Here is a 25,284-nt window from a genome sequence, read left to right on the forward strand (position 1 = left end):
CCAGATGGCGAAAGAGGTATTGTAGAATTTAGTTTGCTAGCAGGGAGATGTGCCTGGCTCACGGGTAACTGGTGCTAGCTTCGTGGCAGTGGCATTAGCCAAGGTCCAGAGTTTACAGCAAGGACCTGGTGGAGTATTGGGCTCTAGCCGTGTATGAGTGGGGTTCGGGTGAACAGCTGAGTAGTCCGGGAGGTGGGCCTCAGGGATAGCTACGGTACTGGGTGCAAGCTAGCTGTGAAGATCAGAAATAGTGGTCCAGGGATTATGGCAGGAATCCGGCGTTGTTGAGGAGAGTGTTGCTTGGATATAAGAGCAACGTCAACTCACCATCATTACGACCAGGAATATGACTTTCCCGAAGCGGATCCTGTGTTTTGCCCACCACCCAGGACAGTGGATCGGATCCCAGCCGGCGATCCAATACAACGACGCCGTAAAAGGGGCAGACGAAGCGGTCTTCTGGTCAGGCTCCGGAGACGGGCACATCGCGCACTGCTCCCGAGCATACTACTCGCCAATGTCCAGTCTCTTGACAACAAGGTTGATGAAATCCGAGGGTAGCATTCCAGAGAGACATCAGAGACTAACGTTCTTTGCTTCACGGAAACATGGCTCAGTCGAGACACGCTATTGGTGTCGGTGCAGCCAGCTGGTTTCTTCACGCATCGCGCCGACAGAAACAAACATCTTTCTGGGAAGAAGAGGGGCGGGGGGGCGGGGTATGCCTTATGATTAACGAGACGTGGTGTGATCATAACAACATACAGGAATCCAGTTACACAGACGTCCCCCAAAGCACAATGCACTCAACTTGATCAACAACCCTTCATTCCACATGTCAAAATACACAATAGTCATCCTCTTTTATTGTCAATGTGATTTTCCGGATTTCTTTTCCTAATTTTGTCTGTCATAGTTGAAGTGTACCTATGATGAAAATTACAGGCCTCTCTCATCTTTTTAAGTTGGAGAACTTGCACAATTGGTGGCTGACTAAATACTTTTTTGCAACACTGTACATAGAGAACAAGGAGGAGAAGACGCCATTACAGATCTCTAAAGGAGGTCTGGCCACACTTTTGAGGAGGATCGTAGGAGGAAACGTCTGATCCACCTGACCACACACTGAAGCAGCGAAGAGATCCAGTCGACAGTGGTCTAAATGGGCTTCCTCTCATCTCTCCATCCATTCATCGTCTTTCCATCTGCACTGATTTGAGAAAACAGGATAAACTTTGCCATATTGCTTTGACCAATCCTCTATTCCAGTCTGGGGGGTGTTGATTTTCAACCAGTCCAGTTACAGATCAGTGTAGATGAAGATAGTTTGGATATGAGGGTACTGTGGATGTGAGGGGATGAGGGTACTGTGGATGTAAGGGGATGAGGGTTCTGTGGATGTGAGGGGAAGAGGGTACTGTGGATGTGAGGGGATGAGGGTACTGTGGATGTGAGGGGATGAGGGTACTGTGGATGTGAGGGGATGAGGGTACTGTGGATTTGAGGGGATGAGGATACTGTGGATGTGAGGGGATGGGGGTACTGTGGATGTGAGGGGATGAGGGTACTGTGGACGTGAGGGGATGAGGGTACTGTGGATGTGAGGGGATGAGGGTACTGGGGATGTGAGGGGATGAGGGTACTGGGGATGTGAGGGGATGTGGGTACTGTGGATGTGAGGGGATGAGGGTACTGTGGATGTGAGGGGATGAGGGTACTGTGGATGTGAGGGGATGAGGGTACTGTGGATGTGAGGGGATGAGGGTACTGGGGATGTGAGGGAATGAGGGTACTGGGGATGTGAGGGGATGAGGGTACTGGGGATGTGAGGGGATGTGGGTACTGTGGATGTGAGGGGATGAGGGTACTGTGGACTATTGAGATACACTGTATGGCAGCATTTTTGTTGGAGGAAAGAGAAATTCTGACTGACCATGATAATGTCCTACAGCTACTTACCAGAGCAACCTATGTTGTATGACATGTGAAACTGTTCTAGAAATGCAGCTTAAACATTATTTTTTAAAGATGTAATAAGTTAGTGTCTTAAAAAAACCTTGAATGAATCACCTCGTCTACATACACTACCGGTCAAAAGTTTTAGAACACTTACTCATTCAAGGGTTTTGATTTATTTTTACTATTTTCTACATTATAGAATAATAGTGTAGACATCAATGATGAAATAACATATGGACTCATGTAGTAACCAAAAAAGTGTTAAACAAATCAAAATATATTTGAGATTCTTCAAAAAGCCCCCCTTTGCCTTGATGACAGCTTTGCACAATCTAGGGATTCTCTCAACCAGCTTCACCTGGAATGCTTTTCAAACAGTCTTGCAGGAGTTCCCACATATACTGAGCATGTTATTCAGGTGAATGAGGACCCAAAAGCGACTCTCTTTATTCCAGAAAAGGAAATTCTCTCAAAGCATAAAAAACCCAGCTTGACGAGGACAGACTGGAGACTGCTGTAGGTTTCACTGAAAGACAGACACCTGCTCACCACGCAGCATCTGAGGGAAACACGACACGACAGGGCGAGACAAAGACACAGCACGGTGAACAATATACAAGGATCCGACAGGACAGAAACGGAAGACAAGGGGAGAAATAGGGACTCTAATCAGGGGAAAAGATAGGGAACAGGTGTGGAAAGACTAAATGATTGATTAGGGGAATAGGAACAGCTGGGAGCAGGAACGGAACGATAGAGAGAAGAGAGAGAGGGAGGGAGAGAGAAAAAAGGGAACGAACCTAAAAAGACCAGCAGGGGGAAAACGAACAGAAGGGAAAGCAAAATGACAAGACAATATAAGACAAAACATGACAGAGCACTTGTTGGCTGCTTTTCCTTCACTCTGCGGTCTGACTCATCCCAAACCATCTCAATTTGGTTGAGGTTGGGGGATTGTGGAGGCCAGGTCATCTGATGCAGCACTCCATCTGCAAAATAGCCCTTACCCAGCCTGGAGGTGTGTTGGGTCAATGTCCTGTTGAAAAACAAATGATAGTCCCACTAAGCCAAAACCAGATGGGATGGTGTATCGCTGCAGAATGTTGTGGTAGCCATGCTGGTTAAGTGCGTCTTGAATTCTAAATCACAGACAACGTCACCAGCAAAGCACCACCATACCATAACACCACAATCTCTATGCTTTACGGTGGGAAATATACATGCAGAGATCATGCGTTCACCAACACTGTGTCTCATAAAGAGACGGCGGTTGAAACCAAAAATACCTCATTTGGACTCCAGACCAAAGGACAAATTTCCACCGGTCTAATGTCCATTGCTCGTGTTTCTTGGTCCAAGCAAGTCTCTTCTTATTGGTAGTTAGTAGTGGTTTCTTTGCAGCAATTTGACCATGACAGCTTGATTCACAGTCTCCTCTGAACAGTTGATGTTGAGATGTCTGTTACTTGAACTCTGAAGCATTTATTTGGGCTGCCATTTCTGAGGCTGGTTACTGATGAACGTCTCACTCTGCAGCAGAGGTAACTCTGGGTCTTCCATTCCTGTGGCGGTACTTATGAGAGATAGTTTCATCACAGCGCTTGATGTTTTTTGTTACTGCATTTGAAGAAACTTTCAAAGTTCTTGATATGTTCAGTATTGACTGACCTTTATGTCTTAAAGTAATGATGGACTGTTGTTTCTCTTTGCTTATTTGAGCTGTTCTTGCCATAATATGGACTTGGTCTTTTACCAAATAGGGGTATCTACTGTATACACCCCTACGTTGTCACAACACAACTGATTGGCTCAAACACAATAAGGAAAGATATTCCACAAATTAACTTTCAGCAAGGTACACCTGTTAATTCAAATGCATTCCAGGTGACTACCTCATGAAGCTGGTTGAGAGAATGCCAAGAGTGTGCAAAGCTGTCATCAAGGTAAAGGGTGATAACATATGTGTTATTTCATGATGTCTTCACTATTATTCTACAATGTAGAAAATAGTTTTTTTTAAAGAAAACCCTTGAATGAGTAGGTGTTCTAAAAATTTAACCGGTAGTGTATGTTCATATCCAGGCCTATTTAAAACATGTTTCACCGTCTGAACATGTGATTTGGTTGTAAGTTCATTGCATTCCTTTGATTCTAAATACATTGATAATCTGGTTAAATAAAGGTGAAATAAAAATTGATAATCTGTAACAAGTTTTATTTAATTCTATTTTGGTTGTGAATCTTAATGAATCATAGCATTTCATAATGTACAGTTGTGATTGAGAAGGAGCAGGAACCTTGCTTGAATCAATAACATTGCAGTGTGGGGTGAGCACATTATCCTGTGCCATAATGGTTCAGACCTTTTGGCAGAGACCATAGCACTAACCTCACAATATGGGAAACTATACTTTTACCAACAAACAAACAAAAAGTCCCTTAGCCAATGTCATGTGCATCTCTTTTATATAGTCTGAATTAACCCGTTGTCACTGCTTGTCATTTATGTAATGATTCTCATTCTTCCTAACTCGAGACAATGCTTCCTCCCATTTCCTCTTGGTCATCTTCTTCAGAGCTCCCTCCATCAGCTCATTCCAATAGACGTATTTATGTAGAGTGTCACGGTCGTAAATGGCCTCGAATACTTCCCATGGTCGTTGGTCGCAAACCACTTCACCGTGGACCAAGCGCTGTTCAGAGGGCACAGGTGCGCGCACTGGAACGGGATTTGAATAAGCTCGTGTCCGTACGCGCGCGCCAACGTCGGGCAGCAGCTCATAGGTATGAGATCCACCGGGGCCTCGGGCAGGTGATGGACGTACCCTGCGAAGTTACAATCGTCAACTTTCCTTGGTGACCTCCAGCTATGATTGTTCACTACTATTGCACATTTCCCGTAGTTCTTCCTTAAACTGCCACACAACTCTTCAAATATCTCCCCTGAAGGCTGCAGTGAGGAGACACCGTTACAGCGGAACAGTAGTTTGTAATTCCATGGAACCCATCCTCTCTGACCTCCCGCGTGGATGACGCTCCAGCTGTATCTGCTGCTAGTGGCGTCCGTTGCCACGGAGATGTCACCAGTGATCAGACCCTCTGAAAACTCGGTTTCACCGAGATAAACTCGGTAGAACCCCTCGCTCTGCAGCTGTCTGATGTCGCGGATGTATGGCACACATTGGGGCCCGCTGTTGGACCTCCTGTTCCACATGAACTGTAGAAGGTTCCGCAGCTTGAGGCGCATCCTCGGGCCTTTTGGATAGGTCTAGGACAGAGTACTGTTCTGGCGCACATTTACAAGTTCTAAGGTGCGTCATTATACAGCCGTCATTCGAGCAGAGCTTGTTACCTATAGCCCATAGTCCCATCAGCTTGTCACCTAAACTTCTTTCCAAAATAGAACAGGAAAACAATAGGCTTGATTAAATCAGAAGATTAAATAATCATGATTCAGGGTTCCATGTATTTCCATATTTCAAGCATATGACTTCTATAGTTGTCATGGCACCCTAATAACAGCCTCAGCCTGGTCTCATAGACTAGATGCAACATAGTATACGTAAAAACGGGACACTAAAAGTATTATCATATGTTATGTTTGGTATGGTTACATAAGACAGATTGTTTCTTAAGGCGTAATGGTGGGCGTAATGGTAACGTCTAGCAACTCAAAGTTTGTGAGTTTGAATGTCATCATGGACAACTTCAGCGTTTTAGCTAATTAACAACTTACTACTTTTTTTGCTACTTTGCAACATGTTAGCTAACCCTTCTCCTAACCTTAACCATTTTAGCTAACCCTTCCCATGACCTTAACCATAACCCTTTATCATAACTCCTAAACTTAACACTAACCTCTAGCCTAGCTAGAATTCATAACATATAATATCAATTGTAATTTGTAACATATATGAAATGAGTGATGGATATTCAAAAATGAATATATACCATATTAAATGTAACATACAGTTTCATATTAAATTGAGTAGTGCTGATTTACGTACAGGATAATATCAAATGCTCTGAGACCATGTTGCAGCCTGAGCACAGAGTTGTAAATGTGTACATATTTAATTATTTTGAGGTGATTTTAATTGTTGATTTATAATCAGCGAATTAGTTTTTAGATAACATTTGAGTTTTTATTACCAATATGTGGTATTTTTGAGACAAGTATTTGCAAATTGACTGATAGGTTAACACTCTTTGGCTAATGTCTCTTTTTGAAAAAATGCATCTGGACAGAGTACCATCTGTTTTTGTTTCACCTCGCTGCCAATTTCTGATCTTCTGCTAACATCATTTGAGGAGTTGCCTGAAGAGCGAGGAGACTGGGAGACAGAGTTTAGGCAGAGGGCTCATAGTGAGGACGACTGGCTACTATTCTGATCCTTGTGTGGTGAGCTTTCTGGCACCCAGAGCTGCTGAGACATCACCCAAGTGGTGTTACACAGAGTGGAAGAGGGTGGCTGTAAGAGTCAGGCTGGTTCCCAGACTTGCCCTCTACAAGATCATCAGAAGACTCCATCAATATCACCTACCATCCTCTGACCAGCTCCCTCCGCTCAAGCCCTGAACTGACCCTCTCCATCTGCAGAGGATGCAGCACTGAAAGACCTGGCCTCTATTGGTTGACCTGATACAGTATACTGATTGTTTGTTTTTTGCTCTTGAAATGCTTTACGTCTATGAAAAGCACTATAAAAATGTAATATATTATTATAGGCTATTTGAGTTCAATGAATCGGTCATAAAATTACATTTAGAGTTAAGAGGATGTTTAGATTAATGAACAACTCCAAATATGGAATGAAATGACAATATCAAATTTCAGATGTCACATAGGCCTAACGTGTGAACGTCACAGAAAGTCTGGGGTGGTTTTGGAAAGAAGGATCTGTGCCATTTCCCCTTTAAAACCACAGAAATGTCCATATCCTTCCCACATTACTTCTGTTTTGGTCAGGGTTGATAAAATCTCTCTTGGCTCTGTGTGTGTAGCCTTGGGAGACATAAAATATGGATAACTGGTTTGAGCATAGATTTGAGCATAGAGAAAAGTATTTTTGATAGAATGAAGAAAAAGATAAAGTCCCTTATTGAAAGTTAATGTAAGGCCAAAGATTATCTATTAGATTGACAAAATGGTTGAGTGACCGCTTTAACAATGGAAATACATGTCCTCAAAGAAGGAAGTGAGGTGAGATCAGGTGGGACTATTCTAGCCAATGACAGGGCAAATACCCCCAACGTAACCACCACCCCCCCCACACACACATACCTATTTTTATTTTTTATTATTAATAACAAATCAATACAAAAAGTACATGAGGGACACAAGTATATATAAAGAATATACAAAGGACAATTGGGCTAGGGGGTACAATATCACATTACACATGGACCATAAGTGACATACATAAAATTATAAGCTTAACAGCTTTTTTGTTAGTAGAGTATTTGTCTTAAAATATAGTTCAAATTATTTTTGTAAGGTAAGAAAATGTGTTTTATTTTTTAAATTTACATTTGTGAATATGAAATTTGGCCAAAAGAATTAAATGAAATAAAATAGTTTCAACTTATTTCTATCTTAGGTAAAGAATCCAAGCCATACAGCTCTCCATAAGTGTAAAATCTTCATAAATGTGTACAAATATAAATCTACTGATATCTTGCCACAGATCCCTTACACGAATACAAGGTTTGTAACGCTCTGTTGTTGAATGGACCAATTACAGTCCCAGTGGGTCAGAAGTTCACATACACGCAATTCATTTTTTGTAGCAGTGCCTTTAAATGGTTTAACTTGGGTCAAAAGTTTTGAGTAGCCTTCCACAAGCTTCCCACAATACGTTGGGTAAATTTTGGCCCATTCCTCCTGACAGAGCTGATGTAACTGAGTCAGGTTTGTAAGCCTCCTTGCTCGCACATGCTTTTTCAGTTCTGCCCACACATTTTCTATAGGATTGATGTCAGGGCTTTGTGATGGTCACTCCAATACCTTGACTTTGTTGTCCTTAAGCGATTTTGCCACAATTTTGGAAGTATGCTTGGGAAGACCCATTTGCGACCAAGCTTTAACTGATGTCTTGAGATGTTGCTTCAATATATCCAATATATCCACATAATTTTCCATCCTCATGGAGCTATCTATTTTGTGAAGTGCACCAGTCTCTCCTGCAGTAAAGCAGCCCCATGATGCTGCCAGCCCCGTACTTCACAGTTGTTCTTCAGCTTGCAAGCCTCCCCCTTTTTCTTCCAAACATAAGTCATTATGTTTTATTTATTTTACCTTTATTTAACTAGGCAAGTCAGTTAAGAACAAATTCTTATTTTCAATGATGGCCTCGGAACAGTGGGTTAACTGCCTGTTCAGGGGCAGAACGACAGATTATTACCTTGTCAGCTCGGGGGTTTGAACTTTAATTAATATATTATCCAGTTGATTTAATCTATATATATTATCCAGTTTATTTAATCTATATGTATTATCCAGTCTATTTTGTAACTCAATCAGTACCATCTTCTCCTTCGCCGAGAGGCCGGCTGGGGACCTCTGAGAAAGGGAAGTTACCTTAATGATCTGAGAGGCTGGCTGGGGACCTCTGAGAAAGGGAAGTTACCTTAATGATCTGAGAGGCTGGCTGGGGACCTCTGAGAAAGGGAAGTTACCTTAATGATCTGAGAGGCTGGCTGGGGACCTCTGAGAAAGGGAAGTTACCTTAATGACCTGAGAGGCTGGCTGGGGACCTCTGAGAAAGGGAAGTTACCTTAATGATCTGAGAGGCCTTAATGATCCTGAGAGGCTGGCTGGGGACCTCTGGGGAAGTTACCTGAGAGGCTGGGGACCTCTGAGAAAAGGAAGTTATCTTAATGATCTGAGAGGCTGGCTGGGGACCTCTGAGAAAGGAAAGTTACCTTAATGATCTGAGAGGCTGGCTGGGGACCTCTGAGAAAGGGAAGTTATCTTAAGAACAAATTCTTATTTACAAGGACAGCCTACACCGGCCAAACCCAGACGACACTGAGCCAATTGTGCGCTGCCCTATAGGACTCCCAATCCCGGCTGGTTGTGATACAGCCTGGATTCAAATCAGGGTGTTTGTAGTGACTCCTCTGGCACTGAGATGCAGTGCCTTAGACTGCTGCACCACTTTGGAGCCCAATAATAACACAATAGAAAAGTTGGACAAGTTTCAGTCTGTTTGGTACCTAATGAGTACAACCCTGCTTTAAGATGTTTGGTCTTTTTTTATACCACGATCTACCAATCTTATAATAGTTGGTAAATATGCCCTTTCTTTGAAGTTACACTGTGTACCTAAAGTCGTTTGTAATAAAATAAACACAACAAAGTAGTCAGAAATACAATGATTTATTCACCACCAAAGCATGTGGAATGAAATAACTGTTTATGAAGACAATGTCAAAATATCTTACTAGTCTCATAACATTACTTTCAGTATTCAGGTAACGAAACATAAAATGCTATTTCCCATGTGGTCATTGTTCTAGTGAATTTAAAATGTGTGCTGTAAACCTCTGTTCCCATTCTGAGAGAGTGTGAGCAAAGTTATGGCAGCCTAATTTTTATTTATTTATTTATTTATTTAACCTTTATTTAACTAGGCAAGTCAGTTAAGAACAAATTCTTATTTTCAATGACGGCCTAGCAATAGTGGGTTAACTGCCTGTTCAGGGGCAGAACGACAGATTTGTACCTTGTCAGCTCGGGGGTTTGAACCTTCCGGTTACTAGTCCACCGCTTCAACCATTAGGCTACCCTGCCGCCCCATGAACTGCATGTTCTGTGGAGTTAAGGTGCACACAGACGGATACGGTTTACACTATTCAGAATGTTTAGCGAATACATTTAACCTGGGGAAAACATGCCGAATAATATAGTGACACGTTTGGTGCGACATATGCTGAGGAAAACAAACCAAATATCATGTTTGATAGGGAAAGAATGTATTGAAAAGTGAAATAAACCGAATTGTTCAAATCTCAATGATAATTTTGTCTCACAAAATATGACTTGGCTCTTCTCAATGGATGGATGTAACGTTCTTCATAAATATAACCTGGAACTGGGAAGTGAGAGCTCTGGAAGGCACAGTAATGTCACTACTGCCGTCTTACCACTAGAGGGCAGCAGAACTATATAATTGACCAAATCTGGTGAGGAACAACGTATCACAGAGAGAAAGAATAAACAGATATTCAAAAATACATCTGGTACAAACAGCTTAGGTTGGAATGGCAGGTAGACGCTGACTGTTGGAATGGCAGGTAGACGCTGACTGTTGGGATGGCAGGTAGACGCTGACTGTTGGAATGGCAGGTAGACGCTGACTGTTGGAATGGCAGGTAGACGCTGACTGTTGGAATGGCAGGTAGACGCTGACTGTTGGAATGGCAGGTAGACGCTGACTGTTGGAATGGCAGGGAATAGACGCTGACTGTTGGAATGGCAGGTAGACGCTGACTGTTGGAATGGCAGGTAGACGCTGACTGTTGGAATGGCAAGTAGACGCTGACTGTTGGAATGGCAGGTAGACGCTGACTGTTGGAATGGCAGGTAGACGCTGACTGTTGGAATGGCAGGTAGACGCTGACTGTTGGAATGGCAGGTAGACGCTGACTGTTGGAATGGCAGGTAGACGCTGACTGTTGGAATGGCAGGTAGACGCTGACTGTTGGAATGGCAGGTAGACGCTGACTGTTGGAATGGCAGGTAGACGCTGACTGTTGGAATGGCAGGTAGACGCTGACTGTTGGAATGGTTCCATTTCCTCAATGTTTGTTAGTGAAAGTTGAGGACATATTTCTGTAAGGTTGGATCAGCTTCAAGTTTGATTTCCCAAATAATAATTTCCCCATCCACAGTTAAGACTCACCAGCGTCTTTTCCTAATGACAACGATGCAGGTTAGAACTGGACGCGCTTAACTGGTTAATAGGGATATTCATTCCACCCACACCCACTAGCCTGGGTACCTAACGTCTTCCACACCCACTAGCCTGGGTACCTAACGTCTTCCACACCCACTAGCCTGGGTACCTAACGTCTTCCACACCCACTAGCCTGGGTACCTAACGTCTTCCACGCCCACTAGCCTGGGTACATAACGTCTTCCACGCCCACTAGCCTGGGTACCTAACGTCTTCCACACCCACTAGCCTGGGTACCTAACGTCTTCCACGCCCACTAGCCTGGGTACATAACGTCTTCCACGCCCACTAGCCTGGGTACCTAACGTCTTCCACACCCACTAGCCTGGGTACCTAACGTCTTCCACACCCACTAGCCTGGGTACCTAACGTCTTCCACGCCCACTAGCCTGGGTACCTAACGTCTTCCACGCCCACTAGCCTGGGTACCTAACGTCTTCCACACCCACTCTGTGCTGAGGTGGACCTTCATTGGGATCTCAAACCTCTGGAATTAAACTAGAGGAGGGAGAAGGAAGGAAAGAGCGAGAGAGCGGAAGGTCATTACAACCCGAGACATTGCCATGTTTCCATTAAATCAAATCAAATGTGTCCATAGAGGTTTGTCGACATTTAGAAAGTTTGTATAGAAATTTGACTAAACAATGTGTTTCTATTATCCTGTTAGGCAAATTTGAAATCATAAAGCCACGACAGCCTGTATAAGGCCCAACAGTGGAGGTGTCATAATACCCATAAAACCTAGCGGTCAAACAGGGAAAGATTATTGGATTCTGTGTGTGTAGCTGGAAAGGTAGGATGACTGACAATAGTGACGGTGAACAGGAGGTCACGGGTCACGTGACAGGAATGGAGGAGACTGAGGCAGGAATTCCTTTAACCACATATTTACTGGGTAGTTTGTCTGTGCTGCATCACAAAGGAAACTGAATAACATGTATCCAATCAAATTCATAATCACAAAAGTCTAAATCATAACATTCATTGTCATTATTAACCTAATGAGGTAATTCAGCAATTCAGTCCAATAGGAATTCAATATGAAGCAGAATAGAGTCATTTAGGATCATAGCGATTCATCATAACCATGAGAATGCAAATAAATCTATCTATAATCTCAATCAATTTGATATCAAGCTCTGGAAGCGGTCTACACAGCGGTATGGCTCCTCGGAGCGCCCGGAGGGGTTAAAGGTCAGGGTGTCATGGCTCCTCGGAGCGGCAGTAGGTGGAGTGAGCCTTGACCCGTGTGGCCTGGGTTCTCTTCTCCCCAGCCCGGTGAGGTATTACAAGGGAAGAAAGGAAAGGAAAGGATGGTCAGGTTGGATTGTCAGGGATGGTGGTCAGGTTGGATGGGATATCAGGGGGGGGGGGGAAAAGAGTAGAATCAGGAGTTAAAGGTCAGGGTGTCAGGTAGAACCTGAGAGGAAATGAGGAGAGGAGCCTTATCGATGCCAAGGATCCAGAGACAGGTAGGGGCTCACTTCAGGCTGATGCCGTCTGGTTCCAGTTCACTCAATCCAAATAGAGTAGGCCTAATGTTGGAACAGAAAATAAAAGGTATTAATATGTGAAGAAAAGGGGTTCGTGAAAACAGGAAGAGCAGGGATGGTCAGGTTGGATTGTCAGGGATGGTCAGGTTGGATTGTCAGGGATGGTCAGGTTGGATGGATATCAGGGATGGTCAGGTTGGATGTCAGGGATGGTCAGGTTGGATAGTCAGGGATGGTCAGGTTGGATAGCAGGGATGGTCAGGTTGGATGGATATCAGGGATGGTCAGGTTGGATGGATATCAGGGATGGTCAGGTTGGATGGATAGCAGGGATGGTCAGGTTGGATGGATATCAGGGATGGTCAGGTTGGATGGATATCAGGGATGGTCAGGTTGGATTGTCAGGGATGGTCAGGTTGGATGGATATCAGGGATGGTCAGGTTGGATGGATATCAGGGATGGTCAGGTTGGATGGATATCAGGGATGGTCAGGTTGGATGGATATCAGGGATGGTCAGGTTGGATTGTCAGGGATGGTCAGGTTGGATATCAGGGATGGTCAGGTTGGATATCAGGGATGGTCAGGTTGGATGGATATCAGGGATGGTCAGGTTGGATATCAGGGATGGTCAGGTTGGATATCAGGGATGGTCAGGTTGGATGGATATCAGGGATGGTCAGGTTAGGATTCTCTCGTCTACCTGTTCTAGACCGCTTGTTATGTCACATGCTGGAGGTTCCATTAAAAAGGGAATGGACTCCCAATCAACATCCTATTCTCCCTAACCCTTACCCAACCCTGAACTTAACCCCTTACTCTAACCCTTACCCAACCCCGAACTTAACCCCTTACTCTAACCCTTACCCAACCCTGAACTTAACCCCTTACTCTAACCCTGAACTTAACCCCTTACTATAACCCTAAAACTAACTTCTAAGCCTAAAATATACTTTTTACAAGTGTGAACGGCAAAAACAGTCATTCTCCTGGCATCCGCCAAACCCAGATTCGTCCGTCGGACTGAAGCGTGATTCATCACTCCAGAGAATTTGTTTCCACTGCTCCAGAGTCCAAAGGCAGCGAGCTTTACGCCACTCCAGCAGACACTTGGCATCGTGCGTGGTGATCTTAGGCTTGTCTGTGGCTGTTTGGCCATGAAAACCCATTTCTTGAAGCCCCCGACGAACCGTTCTTGTACTGATGTTGCTTCCAGAGGCATCATCTGTCCTCGACTGCAACCGAGGACTGATGATTTTTATACGCTACGCGCTTCAGCACTACACAGTCCCGTTCTGTGAGCTTGGGTGGCCTACCACCTCACGGCTGAGCCACTGTTATTCCTAGACATTTCCACAGGGCAGCTCTAGCAGGGCAGAAATTTGACAAATTGACTTGTCACTGAGCTCTTCAGTAAGGCTATTCTACTGCCAATGTTTGTCTATGGAGATTTCATGGCGGTGCGCTTGATTTGATAAAACTGTCAGCAACGGATGTGGCTGAAATAGCTGAATCCACTCATTTGAAATGTCAATGATCTGCATACGGATTACACTTTTATTAAGATTACAGTAGCCAGCTAGCAAATAATACCGTTTACCTGGCAAGTTCTAAACATCCTTATCTTCAGCTGCCAAGCCCGGTCAGTCGATCCCTCTTGCCAGAACAAATTGACCGACAGTTACCTTTTGTGATCTCTGCCAGTAAGGGAACCCGGAAACAATACCCAATTTGATTCCATATTCCTGGGCCAATGAGCTGGCGAAGCAAGATTCTTACTTCCTGTTTGGCGCTTCTAGGTTCTTTTTTAAAGGGGTTGTATATTATTGAATTGATATCATTTTAGGTTATTAAATGACCTGGATTTTAAGTGGTAAACCGTTGGTTGCATGAATAAAAAAGCGAGGTAATATCAAACACATTCATTGTATCGTTTATGTTCCGAGATCAGTGAACAACTTTGTATCCGAAGTAAGTTTCTGCAACAAACACCTCAATGGGTATTCATTCAGACATGTTCAGGGGTGAAAGTAAGGCCGTACAGTCCAGTACGGCGTCCCCGCAAAAATAAAGTGGGGGTACAGTTTACAGATAAAACAAATAATACTACATGCCCCAAAAACTATAGTCTATTACACAATTATGTAATATTACTACATGTCACCTGCATTAAAAAGGTGCTTATTGGCTGGAAACTAGGTGGTATAATACCCCAATTGCATTTTGGTCTGAGTAGAACACTACATTTTGATGAGTGGCCGAGGCCGAGGCACGTGTGGACAACCGTGGAGGCCTAATGGCAATCCCAGAATGTCATTACAAAACACCTATGTGTTTAATGGCAGCTGTCTGTTTCCTTTCATCACATTGTTGGTGCACAGCGCACTGTTGGGGTTTGGATGCTGGAATTGTTTTCTGAGTGAACTAATGTGCACAGATAACCTACAGGAGCGTCTTTCTTAAGTGATTGTTTGACAATCAGATGAAAACATCATGACTGGTTGTGTTTCTGCCACATTAAAATGCATAGGCGTTGTCCCCATAAGACTAGGGGAAGCTGAGCTTTCCCTAAAGTAAACTGAATTGGCAAAATGAAATAGCCTAATTAGCTGACTCCTAAAATAGTCTACTACAGCATAAAGCATGATTTGGCCACAGAGGATCATTAGCTTCTTAAAAAGAAGCTGTGGATTGTTCTGAATCATATAGCCTACATTCGGGAAGGGCCCGCAACTCTTCTTCTGTGGGTTTTATGGCAGACTACAACCCAAAAAGGTGTGTTGTCGCCACCAACTGTAAGGGTTGAAACCCCCCCCAAAAAAAATGTAAATAAAAAATCCATATGTAATTGTGAAACTTACTTAATCCACCATAATAAAAATAGTACACTGCCAAAACAAACTCCCACTTCTTCCTTTGTTTAATTTTCCATATCTCCCTTCTCAGGCTGTAGGACCTGAGAGGGTGGTACGGCTCTAGGACCTGAGAGGGTGGTACGGCTCTAGGACCTGAGAGGGTGGTACGGCTCTAGGACCTGAGAGGGTGGTACGGCTCTAGGACCTGAGAGGGTGGTACTAGGACCTGAGAGGGTGGTACCTGGACCTGAGGGTGGTACGGCCCTAGGACCTGGAGGGTGGTACGGCCCTAGGACCTGAGAGGGTGGTACCCTAGGACCTGAGAGGGTGGGACCTGAGAGGGTGGTACGGCTCTAGGACCTGAGAGGGTGGTACGGCTCTAGGACCTGAGAGGGTGGTACGGCCCTAGGACCTGAGAGGGTGGTACGGCCCTAGGACCTGAGAGGGTGGTACGGCCCTAGGACCTGAGAGGGTGGTACGAGCCCTAGGACCTGAGAGACCTGAGAGAGAGGGTGGTACGGCCCTAGGACCTGAGAGGGTGGTACGGCCCTAGGACCTGAGAGGGTGGTACCTGAGAGGGTGGTACGGCCCTAGGACCTGAGAGGGTGGTACGGCCCTAGGACCTGAGAGGGTGGTACGGCCCTAGGACCTGAGAGGGTGGTACGGCTCTAGGACCTGAGAGGGTGGTACGGCCGTAGGACCTGAGAGGGTGGTACAGCCGTAGGACCTGAGAGGGTGGTACGGCTCTAGGACCTGAGAGTGGTACGGCTCTAGGACCTGAGAGGGTGGTACGGCTTGTTCCAATATTCCATGTAACTCCATGAACCGCTCCGCCTCATCCACTATGATTTCTATCTTCCTGGACCTTCTCTCCACCTTTGCAGTGTCATTAATCACCACAGCTATAAAGGCCAAAAAGTCCATCTTAACCTTTAAAATGGATTTCATATGACTGGACAGGGGTGCAGCCATGGGCAGGCCTGGGAAGGTATAGACCAACTAACTAGGGAGCCAGGCCCAGCCAATCAGAATTAATTTTTCCCCACAAAAGCCCTTTACAGACAGGGAGCTGAGGAGTATTTCTCACTGACGGTCCCGCAGGCGAAGAAGCCTGATGAAGGTCCTGGGCTGGCGTGGTTACACGTGGTCTACGGTTGTGAGGCCGGTTGGACGACCTGCAAAATTCTCTAAAACAACGTTGGAGGCGGCTTATGGTAGAGAAATGAACATTACATTCTCTGTCAACAGCTCTGGTGGACATTCCTGCAGTCAACATGCTAATTGCACACCATCAACACTTATGCACACACCCACTAACTTATACTACTGATTACACACCATTGTTAATTGTATATAGTTTACTAATAATATATTAACTTAATATAACTAATAATACACTGCTCAAAAAAATAAAAGGGAACACTAAAATAACACATGCAAGATCTGAATGAATGAAATATTCTTATTAAATACTTTTTTCTTTACATAGTTGAATGTGCTGACAACAAAAATCACACAAATTATCAATGGAAATCAAATTTATCAACCCATGGAGGTCTGGATTTGGAGTCACACTCAAAATTAAAGTGGAAAACCACACTACAGGCTGATCCAGCTTTGATATAATGTCCTTAAAACAAGTCAAAATTAGGCTCGGTAGTGTGTGTGGCCTCCACATGCCTGTATGACCTCCCTACAACGCCTGGGCATGCTCCTGATGAGGTGGCGGATGGTCTCCTGAGGGATCTCCTCCCAGACCGTTCTCCACGGCATCTCCAGACTCTGTCACATGTGTTCAGGGTGAACCTGCTTTCATCTGTGAAGAGCACAGGGCGCCAGTGGCGAATTTGCCAATTTTGGTGTTCTCTGGCAAATGCCAAACGTCCTGCACGGTGCTGGGTTGTAAGCACAACCCCCACCTGTGGAGGTCGGGCCCTCATACCACCCTCATGGAGTCTGTTCCTGACCGTTTGAGCAGACACATGCACATTTGTGGCCTGCTGGAGGTAATTTTGCAGGGCTCTGGCAGTGCTCCTCCTGTTCCTCCTTGCACAAAGGCAGAGGTAGCGGTCCTGCTGCTGTGTTGTTGCCCTCCTACGGCCTCCTCCACGTCTCCTGATGTACTGGCCTGTCTCCTGGTAGCGCCTCCATGCTCTGGACACGACACTGACAGACACAGCAAACCTTCTAGCCACAGCTCGCATTGATGTGTCATCCTGGATGAGCTGCACTACCTGAGCCACTTGTGTGGGTTGTAGACTCCATCTCATGCTACCGCTAGAGTGAAAGCACCGTCAGCATTCAAAAGTGACCAAAACATCAGCCAGGAAGCATAGGAACTGAGAAGTGGTCTATGGTCACCACCTGCAGAACCACTCCTTTATTGGGGGTGTCTTGCTAATTGCTTATAATTTCCACCTGTTGTCTATTCCATTTGCACAACAGCATGTGAAATTTATTGTCAATCAGTGTTGCTGCCTAAGTGGACAGTTTGATTTCACAGAAGTGTGATTGACTTAGAGTTACATTGTGTTGTTTAAGTGTTCCCTTTATTGTTTTGAGCAGTGTATATTTATTTAATATATTTGTTATTCCTTGATCTCCATGTTATCCCCCTCTTTGTTACGGGCTACGAGCCGGTTCGTGACACCGTGAAGAGTAGTGGATCTTACCTTCAGGTCATTTCTTTCCTTCCACCATGATGATGTGGTAGCCAGACTTGGTCTTGATGGGAGGGTCTGTGTAAATGGGTCCATGGTGCTGTTGGGTAGGGCGAAGGCAGCGTCCTGGAAGGGTCCAGTCATAGAACCTCTTGTCATCCAGCCCAGATCACCCTGACACAACCAGGATAACAGCACAGTCAATATTGCCACAGTCACAAAGGCTAAAACAGGGGTGTACTCATAAGGCAGACACTGTTGCAAAACACACGTGAAAACCCGGGGCAAGAATGCGTCTTTTTGCTGGACTGACCTTGAAAAAGGTTGTTTTGTTTTTGGATTTTCTCAATGGCAATATTAATCTGATCATGTTTGTACTCCCTCTCCTTGACTTTTCTTTGAGTCTCAGCCATATTTCTATCGAAATCTGATTGTTTTTTGCAAATTCTTTTGATTCAACAGCAGTGGCTGTAGGGCAAACTATTTTTCAAGGGAAATGGGTGATAACTATCAGCCCTCAAACTGTTACGATCAGTAGGTTTCCTGTAAAGATCAGTGTTTCGAACATCATCTTCACACAAGATCAGAAGATCAAGAAAACTGATTTGACGTGTATCAGATTGCATAGTAAATCTCTATCTTTAATTTAAAGACCCTTTTGCTCCCTTCGGTCTCAACGTAAACGTTGATCTGAAGCCATTCTTGTGATTGTGACTTTTGCCATTGTAATTGTTTGTAAGCTTGTTTAGTCTAATATGAATCGTATGATATCCTTTGTTTTTTGTATGCTGTTCTTTGTATGCCATTTTAACATTTGAGAATTAACCAATGATATTAGGCCACACTTGGCCATGATTACACCTGTGTGTCTTTTGACACTATATAAATGAGTCATACCGCAGTGTTAGTGATCATACCCTGATGAAGACAGCTTGGCTGTTGAAACGTTGGCTATTACATTTTTGCATCCGAGCTCCTAGAGTGTGTGGCTCTAAAATTTTCTACTCCGCTAGCCAGCACCTCGCCTAAAAAGGTGAGCGTTTCTTTTTCTTCTAGACCCTCCCGCTTTGTTGCCTTGGCGTCTGTTTGGTTCCTAGTAGAGGTCGACCGATTAATCGGAATGGACGATTAATTAGGGCTGATTTCATAACAAATCGGTAATCGGCATTTTTGGACACGGATTGTGGCTGATTATATTGCACTCCGCGAGGAGACTGCGTGGTAGGCTAACTACCTGTTACGCGAGTGCAGCAATAAGCCACGGTATGTTGCTAGCTAGCATTAAACGTATCTTATAAAAAAACATCTTATCATAATCACAAGTTAACTACACATGGTTGATGATATTACTAGTTTATCTAGCTTGTCCTGCGTTGCATATAATCGATGCGGTGCCTATTAATTTCTCATCGAATCACAGCCTACTTCGCCAAACGGGTGATGATTTAACAAGAGCATTTGCAAAAGAAGCACTGTCGTTGCAACAATGTACCTAACCATAAACATCAAAGCCTTTAAAATCAATACATAAGTATATCTTTTTAAACCTGCATATTTAGTTAATAATGCCTGCTAACATGAATTTCTTTTAACTAGGGAAATTGTGTCACATCTCGTGCGTTCCGTGCAAGCAGAGTGAGGGCCGCCTGGCTCGTTGCGAACTATGTGAAGACCATTCCTTCCTAACAAAGACCCTAATTAATTTGCCAGAATTGTACATAATTATGACATAACATTGAAGGTTATGCAATGTAACACCAATATTTAGACTTTGTATTTCACTGAAAGAATAAATGTTTTGTTTTCAAAATGATGAGTTTCTGGATTTTCTGGATTTGACCATATTAACGACCTACGGCTTGTATTTCTGTGTGTTATTATGTTATAATTAAGTCCATGATTTGATATTTGACAGAGCAGTCTGAGCGATGGTAGGCAGCAGCAGGCTTGTAAGCATTCATTCAAACAGCACTTTCCTTTGTTTGCCAGCAGCTCTTCACAATGCTTCAAGCATTGAGCTGTTTATGACTTCAAGCCTATCAACTCCCGAGACTAGGCTGGTGTAACCGATGTGAAAGGGCTAGCTAGTTAGCGGGGTGCGCGCTAATAGCGTTTCAATCAGTGATGTCACTCGCGCTGAGACCTTGAAGTAGTTGTTCTCCTTCCCCGCGGCTTTTGTGGTGCAATGGGTAACGCTGCTTCGAGGGTGGCTGTTGTCGATGTGTCCCTGGTTCGGGGCGAGGAGAGGGACGGAAGCTATACTGTTACACTAGCAATACTATTGTGCCTGTAAGAACAGCCAATAGTCAAAGGTTAATGAAATACAAATGGTATAGAGAAAGTCCTATAATAACTACAACCTAAAACTTCTTACTTGGGAATATTGAAGGCTCATGTTAAAAGGAACCACAAGCTTTCATATGTTCTCATGTTCTGAGCAAGGAACTGAAACGTTAGCTTTTTTACATGGCACATACTGCACTTTTACTTTCTTCTCCAACACTGTTTTTGCATTATTTAAACCAAATTTAACATGTTTCAGTATTTGAAGCTAAATTGATTTTGTTGCTGTATTATAGTAAGTTAAAAGTGTTCATTCAGTATTGTTGTAATTGTCATTATTACAAATCGGCCTATTAATCTGTATCGGCGTTGAAAAATCAAAATCGGTCGATCTCTAGTTCCTAGAGTAAAGTTTACGTTGCAAAATTTTTTGCAACAGACCAAACGATTTGCAACAGTCTGCGACTAATGAATACACCTCCAAGTTCTCCCATCTGAACAATATTATTGAAAAATGAACAAGTGATAGACAGCAAGACGGAGGATGCCATCTAGTGGATCTTTTGGATACTAACAGACATCACCCTATTCAACAACATGATAAACCAATACACGAGAGATCGTAAAGGTGAATGTATGTTAGTTACCGTTAGCATGGGAAAGGCTGGCTTTGTCTTCACTGTACTGGAAAGGCCACTTCACTGAAGCGAAACCCGGACTTCAGTTTCTCCATCGCCTCCATGCATTTACCATGTTTCTCACACAGGATATGTTTGACCTGGGAAATACATTAAAACAACATAACTAGTCAATTTAAGCTAGCCGTCTATGCTCACATGAGTACACACTGTAGCCAAAGACATTACAGTATGGTGTAACATAGCAATCTCGCTACCTACCTTAACAGAAGTGCCTCCTTTTTATCGTCTTCTCTCCCCTTTCTCCACCCCCTGCAGCAGCTCCACCTGAATGATAACGTTCAACATAATAACATGACTAACATGGAGATGGCTGCCTAGCTGCTACACACAGGCTGTGTTGTAAAGTTAGCATGTTTTTCAATCCAACATGCCTAGTCGATTTAGTGATGAATAAAGTAACCTTTGCCTCCCTTGGCACCTTCCCCCTAGGTGGCATTCTTGAAAATACCCTTTACAGAAAACGAATGGGACAACTGGAAATATAACTTCTAGCTAGCCATCTACTACAAGACACGCTAAATGACTTAAATGTAGTCGTGATGTTTCTGCTTTATAAATGTGCGCTAAACTGCGCGGAAGTAAACGAGAAATTGCGCATGCATCATCCAGTTTAGATGTTTTGAACAATACTATTTTCCTATACGCACCGTTTTTATATCAAATCGTTTTCCGATGCATATTGATTTTAAAAAGCTATTTATGATGTGTGCTCACTGGGTTTCCTTGGGGTAAATTACAATGTTAAGCTTCACTGGAAAAGTTTCTGAACGCAACAGCATTTCCGACCAAATAAAGAAACCCTGTTATTTATCGAGTGGGCTGAGCCAGACGGTTACTATGGGAATCAGACACAACACAAGGTGACTTTTGTTTTTGTTGTGCGAGAGTTTCTCTGATACAAATACTTGTACTTCACACCAAGACATGGAATGTAAAAAAAAAAAAATGTAATCTCATTATTAATTGAGATGGCTGATAACTGATGAACATTTTACAAACGATAATGGAATTGTACAAGAAGATTCTGTGTCTGGGAAGAGGTGGAGCAGCAGAAGTATTCCTGATGAAACACGCGGAGTCTAAGAGACTGCATGCAGTGAAAAGAATACAAGCAGACGACTCTCGCAAAACAAAGACCAAAGAGGCCATCCTACAAGAAGCTGAAATCATCAGGAAGCTGAATCACCCTCACATAGTGACCTGCAGCGAGGCTCTCTTTGACTCAAATGATGGATACATCTATATAGTCATGGACTACTGTGATGGAGGGACACTGGATGACAAAGTCAAGGAGAGAAAGACAGGGGACTATTTCCCAGAGTGGATGATAATGGAGTGGTTTGTACAGGTTACCATGGCAGTCAGCTACATTCACTCAGCTAGAATCCTCCACCGGGACATCAAAACCTCCAATGTGCTTCTAACTAAGAGAGGCGTGGTAAAGGTGGGGGACTTTGGGATATCCAAGATAATGACCAACACAGTAGATATGGCTCGTACCTGTGTTGGTACCCCCAGCTACCTGAGTCCAGAGCTGTGTCAGGACGTCCCATACAGTTCTAAGTCTGATGTCTGGGCACTGGGATGTTTGCTGTATGAGATCTGTTCTCTCAGACCGCCGTTTGCTGCCTCCAACCTGCTGAGTCTGCTCTCTAAGATCATCAGAGGAGAGTACAGCCCTGTTCCCCAGACCTACTCAGACCGCATCACCCCTCTGGTCCAGATACTGCTCAGTCCGGTGCCTGAGGACAGACCTAGTGCTGGAGTCATACTGGACATGATCTATGTACGGGAACATCTCAGAGAGTTTGTCAAGCGCAGGGAGATAGAGTTAGCAGTGTATGATAATGTAGACTCCAGATCCATACCCCTCTCTAGTTGGGTCTGTGAGTGTGTGAGAACATCTGGCTCTGTGAGTTCACCTGCAGATAAGAGCATGGCCGTGACTGCAGAATGGAAGGAGGACAGCAGCAGTGACAGTAACTCTGGTACTCTGATTACATGCTTAACTCTTGCATTGTTTAGGCCCTATTGTGTTTATATGCTGTCTTTGGTGCTTGTGTGACACTATCTCTCTCGATCTCTCGATCTCTCTCTCTCTCTCTCTCTCTCTCTCTCTCTCTCTCTCTCTCTCTCTCTCTCTCTCTCTCTCTCTCTCTCTCTCTCTCTCTCTCTCTCTCTCTCTCTCTCTCTCTCTCTCTCTCTCTCTCTCTCTCTCTCTCTCTCTCTCTCTCTCTCTCTCTCAGGACCACTTCTGCTCACACCTTCCTATACAGGGGAAGAGGAGGGGGACAGTACAGAGCCCTGTCCCAGTGATAATGAGGAGGTAGAGGGTGATGTGGTCAGCGTAGGCCAGTCTGACTACTCTGAGGACTTTGATGACGACAACAGCTTGTCTTCCATAGAGGAACACAGAGAGGACGAGGCAACCTCTACAACTTTTAACTCTGTCACGGAGGATGTCTCTATGAACGCTAATGGTAAATCTGATAGAAATAATTAGGTCTAATAAACAATGTGTTGCTCACTCAAAAGCTGTGTGCTTGATCCTCATAGATAATCCACTATTAAGGTTACATTTCAGTACTTTAATCAACCATTTACGTCCGTGTACAGTGACCCCTGAAGTGGAGGACCCTAATGAGTACCCTGATGACTTTGAGGAGGAGGAAGACGAGGATGTGATGATGGTGGTCCACTATGCCGGCGCTGCTCTGGAGCTTTCTGCAGAGGGTGATGGGGAGGAGTTTCAGCTGAGGGACGCAGGGGGTGTGGCTGTCACACTGAAGACTCTGAGAGACAGCTATATCATGGGTAAGTGTGTGTGTGTGTGTGTGTGTGTGTGTGTGTGTGTGTGTGTGTGTGTGTGTGTGTGTGTGTGTGTGTGTGTGTGTGTGTGTGTGTGTGTGTGTGTGTGTGTGTGTGTGTGTGTGTGTGTGTGTGTGTGTGTGTGTGTGTGTGTGTGTGTGTGTGTGTGTGCCTGTGTTGTTGATTGTCTATGTGTGTCATTGCAGAGGGCATCGGCCCCTCTCTCTACGAGCAAATCAGCGAACACTTTGAGAACGGTCTCAGCCCTGAAGAACAGCAGCCACACTTTAAACACACACTGGGGTCCTGACCATCTGGAAAACTGCAATCTCATATTCACTCTCAACCAAGAGGGTAAACTGTGTTAAAACATTTTAAATGGTGGAACCACCCTCCAAACCTGGACTTCTGATGCACCATGACATTACCTGTAGGCCTACGATGCAGCACGTTTATGTTGGGGAATGATTTGTCATCCATCATGGTTCATAACATTGTAAACAGAAGAGGGTGCTATCAGGCTTTTCATTGAAACTGTGGAGGGGAAAATCCCCTGAGTTGCTGTGGCAGTTCACAGCCCAAACTGATTTGAGGTTTCATGACACCGGTAGCAAGTTAAAAGATTAAAGGAGATACCACCTTGAAGTGTAAACATCTGTGGGTAAGACTGTGAGAACACCCTCCTTCAAAATACCTTGAAGTGAAGTAAGCAGAAATCTGAAGGGGTTTTTGTTGGTTCCTCCTGGAGAGGCAGTGGAACTGTAGAAGGTGCTTGAAAAATAAAGAAAATTGATTCACTTACGATGTCAAGTAGAAACTTTCCTTATTTATCTATTTAATTACTTCCATGTAAATGCATTTCTATGTTGTCTCAATGTTTTACTTCATGTACTACTGAAGAAGAAATCCCATTCATTTTTACTGAAATGTTTGGCAATATGCTAAACTCAACAAAAAAAGAAACGTCCCTTTTTCAGGACCCTGTCTTTCAAAGATCATTCGTAAATATCAAAATATCTTCATTGTAAAGGGTTTAAACACGGTTCCCCATGCTTGTTCAATGAACCATACACAGTTAATGAACATACACCTGTGGAACGGTCGTTAAGACACTAACAGCTTACAGACGCTAGGCAATTAAGGTCAGAGTTATGAGACCTTTCTACTGACTCTGAAAAACACCAAAAGAAAGATCTCCAGGGTCCCTGCTCATCTGCGTGAACGTGCCTTAGGCATGCTGCAAGGAGGGATGTGGACTGCAGATGTGCCCAGGGTCCCTGCTCATCTGCGTGAACGTGCCTTAGGCATGCTGCAAGGAGGGATGTGGACTGCAGATGTGGCCAGAGCAATAAATTGCAATGTCCGTACTGTGAGACTCCTAAGACGGAGCTACAGGGAGACAGGACGGACAGCTGATCGCCCTCGCAGTGGTCGACCACGTGTAACAACACCTGCACAGCTTTGGTACATCTGAACATCACACCTGCAGGACAGGTACAGGATGGCAACAACTGCCTGAGTTATACCAGGAACCTCCATCAGTGCTCAGACTGTCTGCAATAGGCT

The 25,284-nt window shown here is 44.2% G+C and overlaps 1 protein-coding gene and 1 pseudogene across 1 annotated transcript; one reads left to right on the plus strand and one right to left on the minus strand.

The window, feature by feature from the left end:
• Window positions 1-17,945: 17,945 nt before the first annotated feature.
• LOC124011613 lies at window positions 17,946-21,346 on the minus strand (annotated as a pseudogene).
• Window positions 21,347-21,759: 413 nt separating this feature from the next.
• On the plus strand, window positions 21,760-24,746 carry nek12 (NIMA-related kinase 12). Its single transcript, XM_046322918.1, has 4 exons — window positions 21,760-22,898; window positions 23,157-23,390; window positions 23,527-23,724; window positions 23,925-24,746. Exons 1-4 carry the CDS (start codon window positions 21,893-21,895, stop codon window positions 24,026-24,028), a joined length of 1,542 nt encoding a protein of 513 aa, XP_046178874.1. The 5' UTR covers window positions 21,760-21,892; the 3' UTR covers window positions 24,029-24,746.
• Window positions 24,747-25,284: the final 538 nt, after the last annotated feature.

The sequence above is a fragment of the Oncorhynchus gorbuscha genome, linkage group LG23, assembly GCF_021184085.1.
Source record: "Oncorhynchus gorbuscha isolate QuinsamMale2020 ecotype Even-year linkage group LG23, OgorEven_v1.0, whole genome shotgun sequence".
Taxonomy (NCBI): domain Eukaryota; kingdom Metazoa; phylum Chordata; class Actinopteri; order Salmoniformes; family Salmonidae; genus Oncorhynchus; species Oncorhynchus gorbuscha.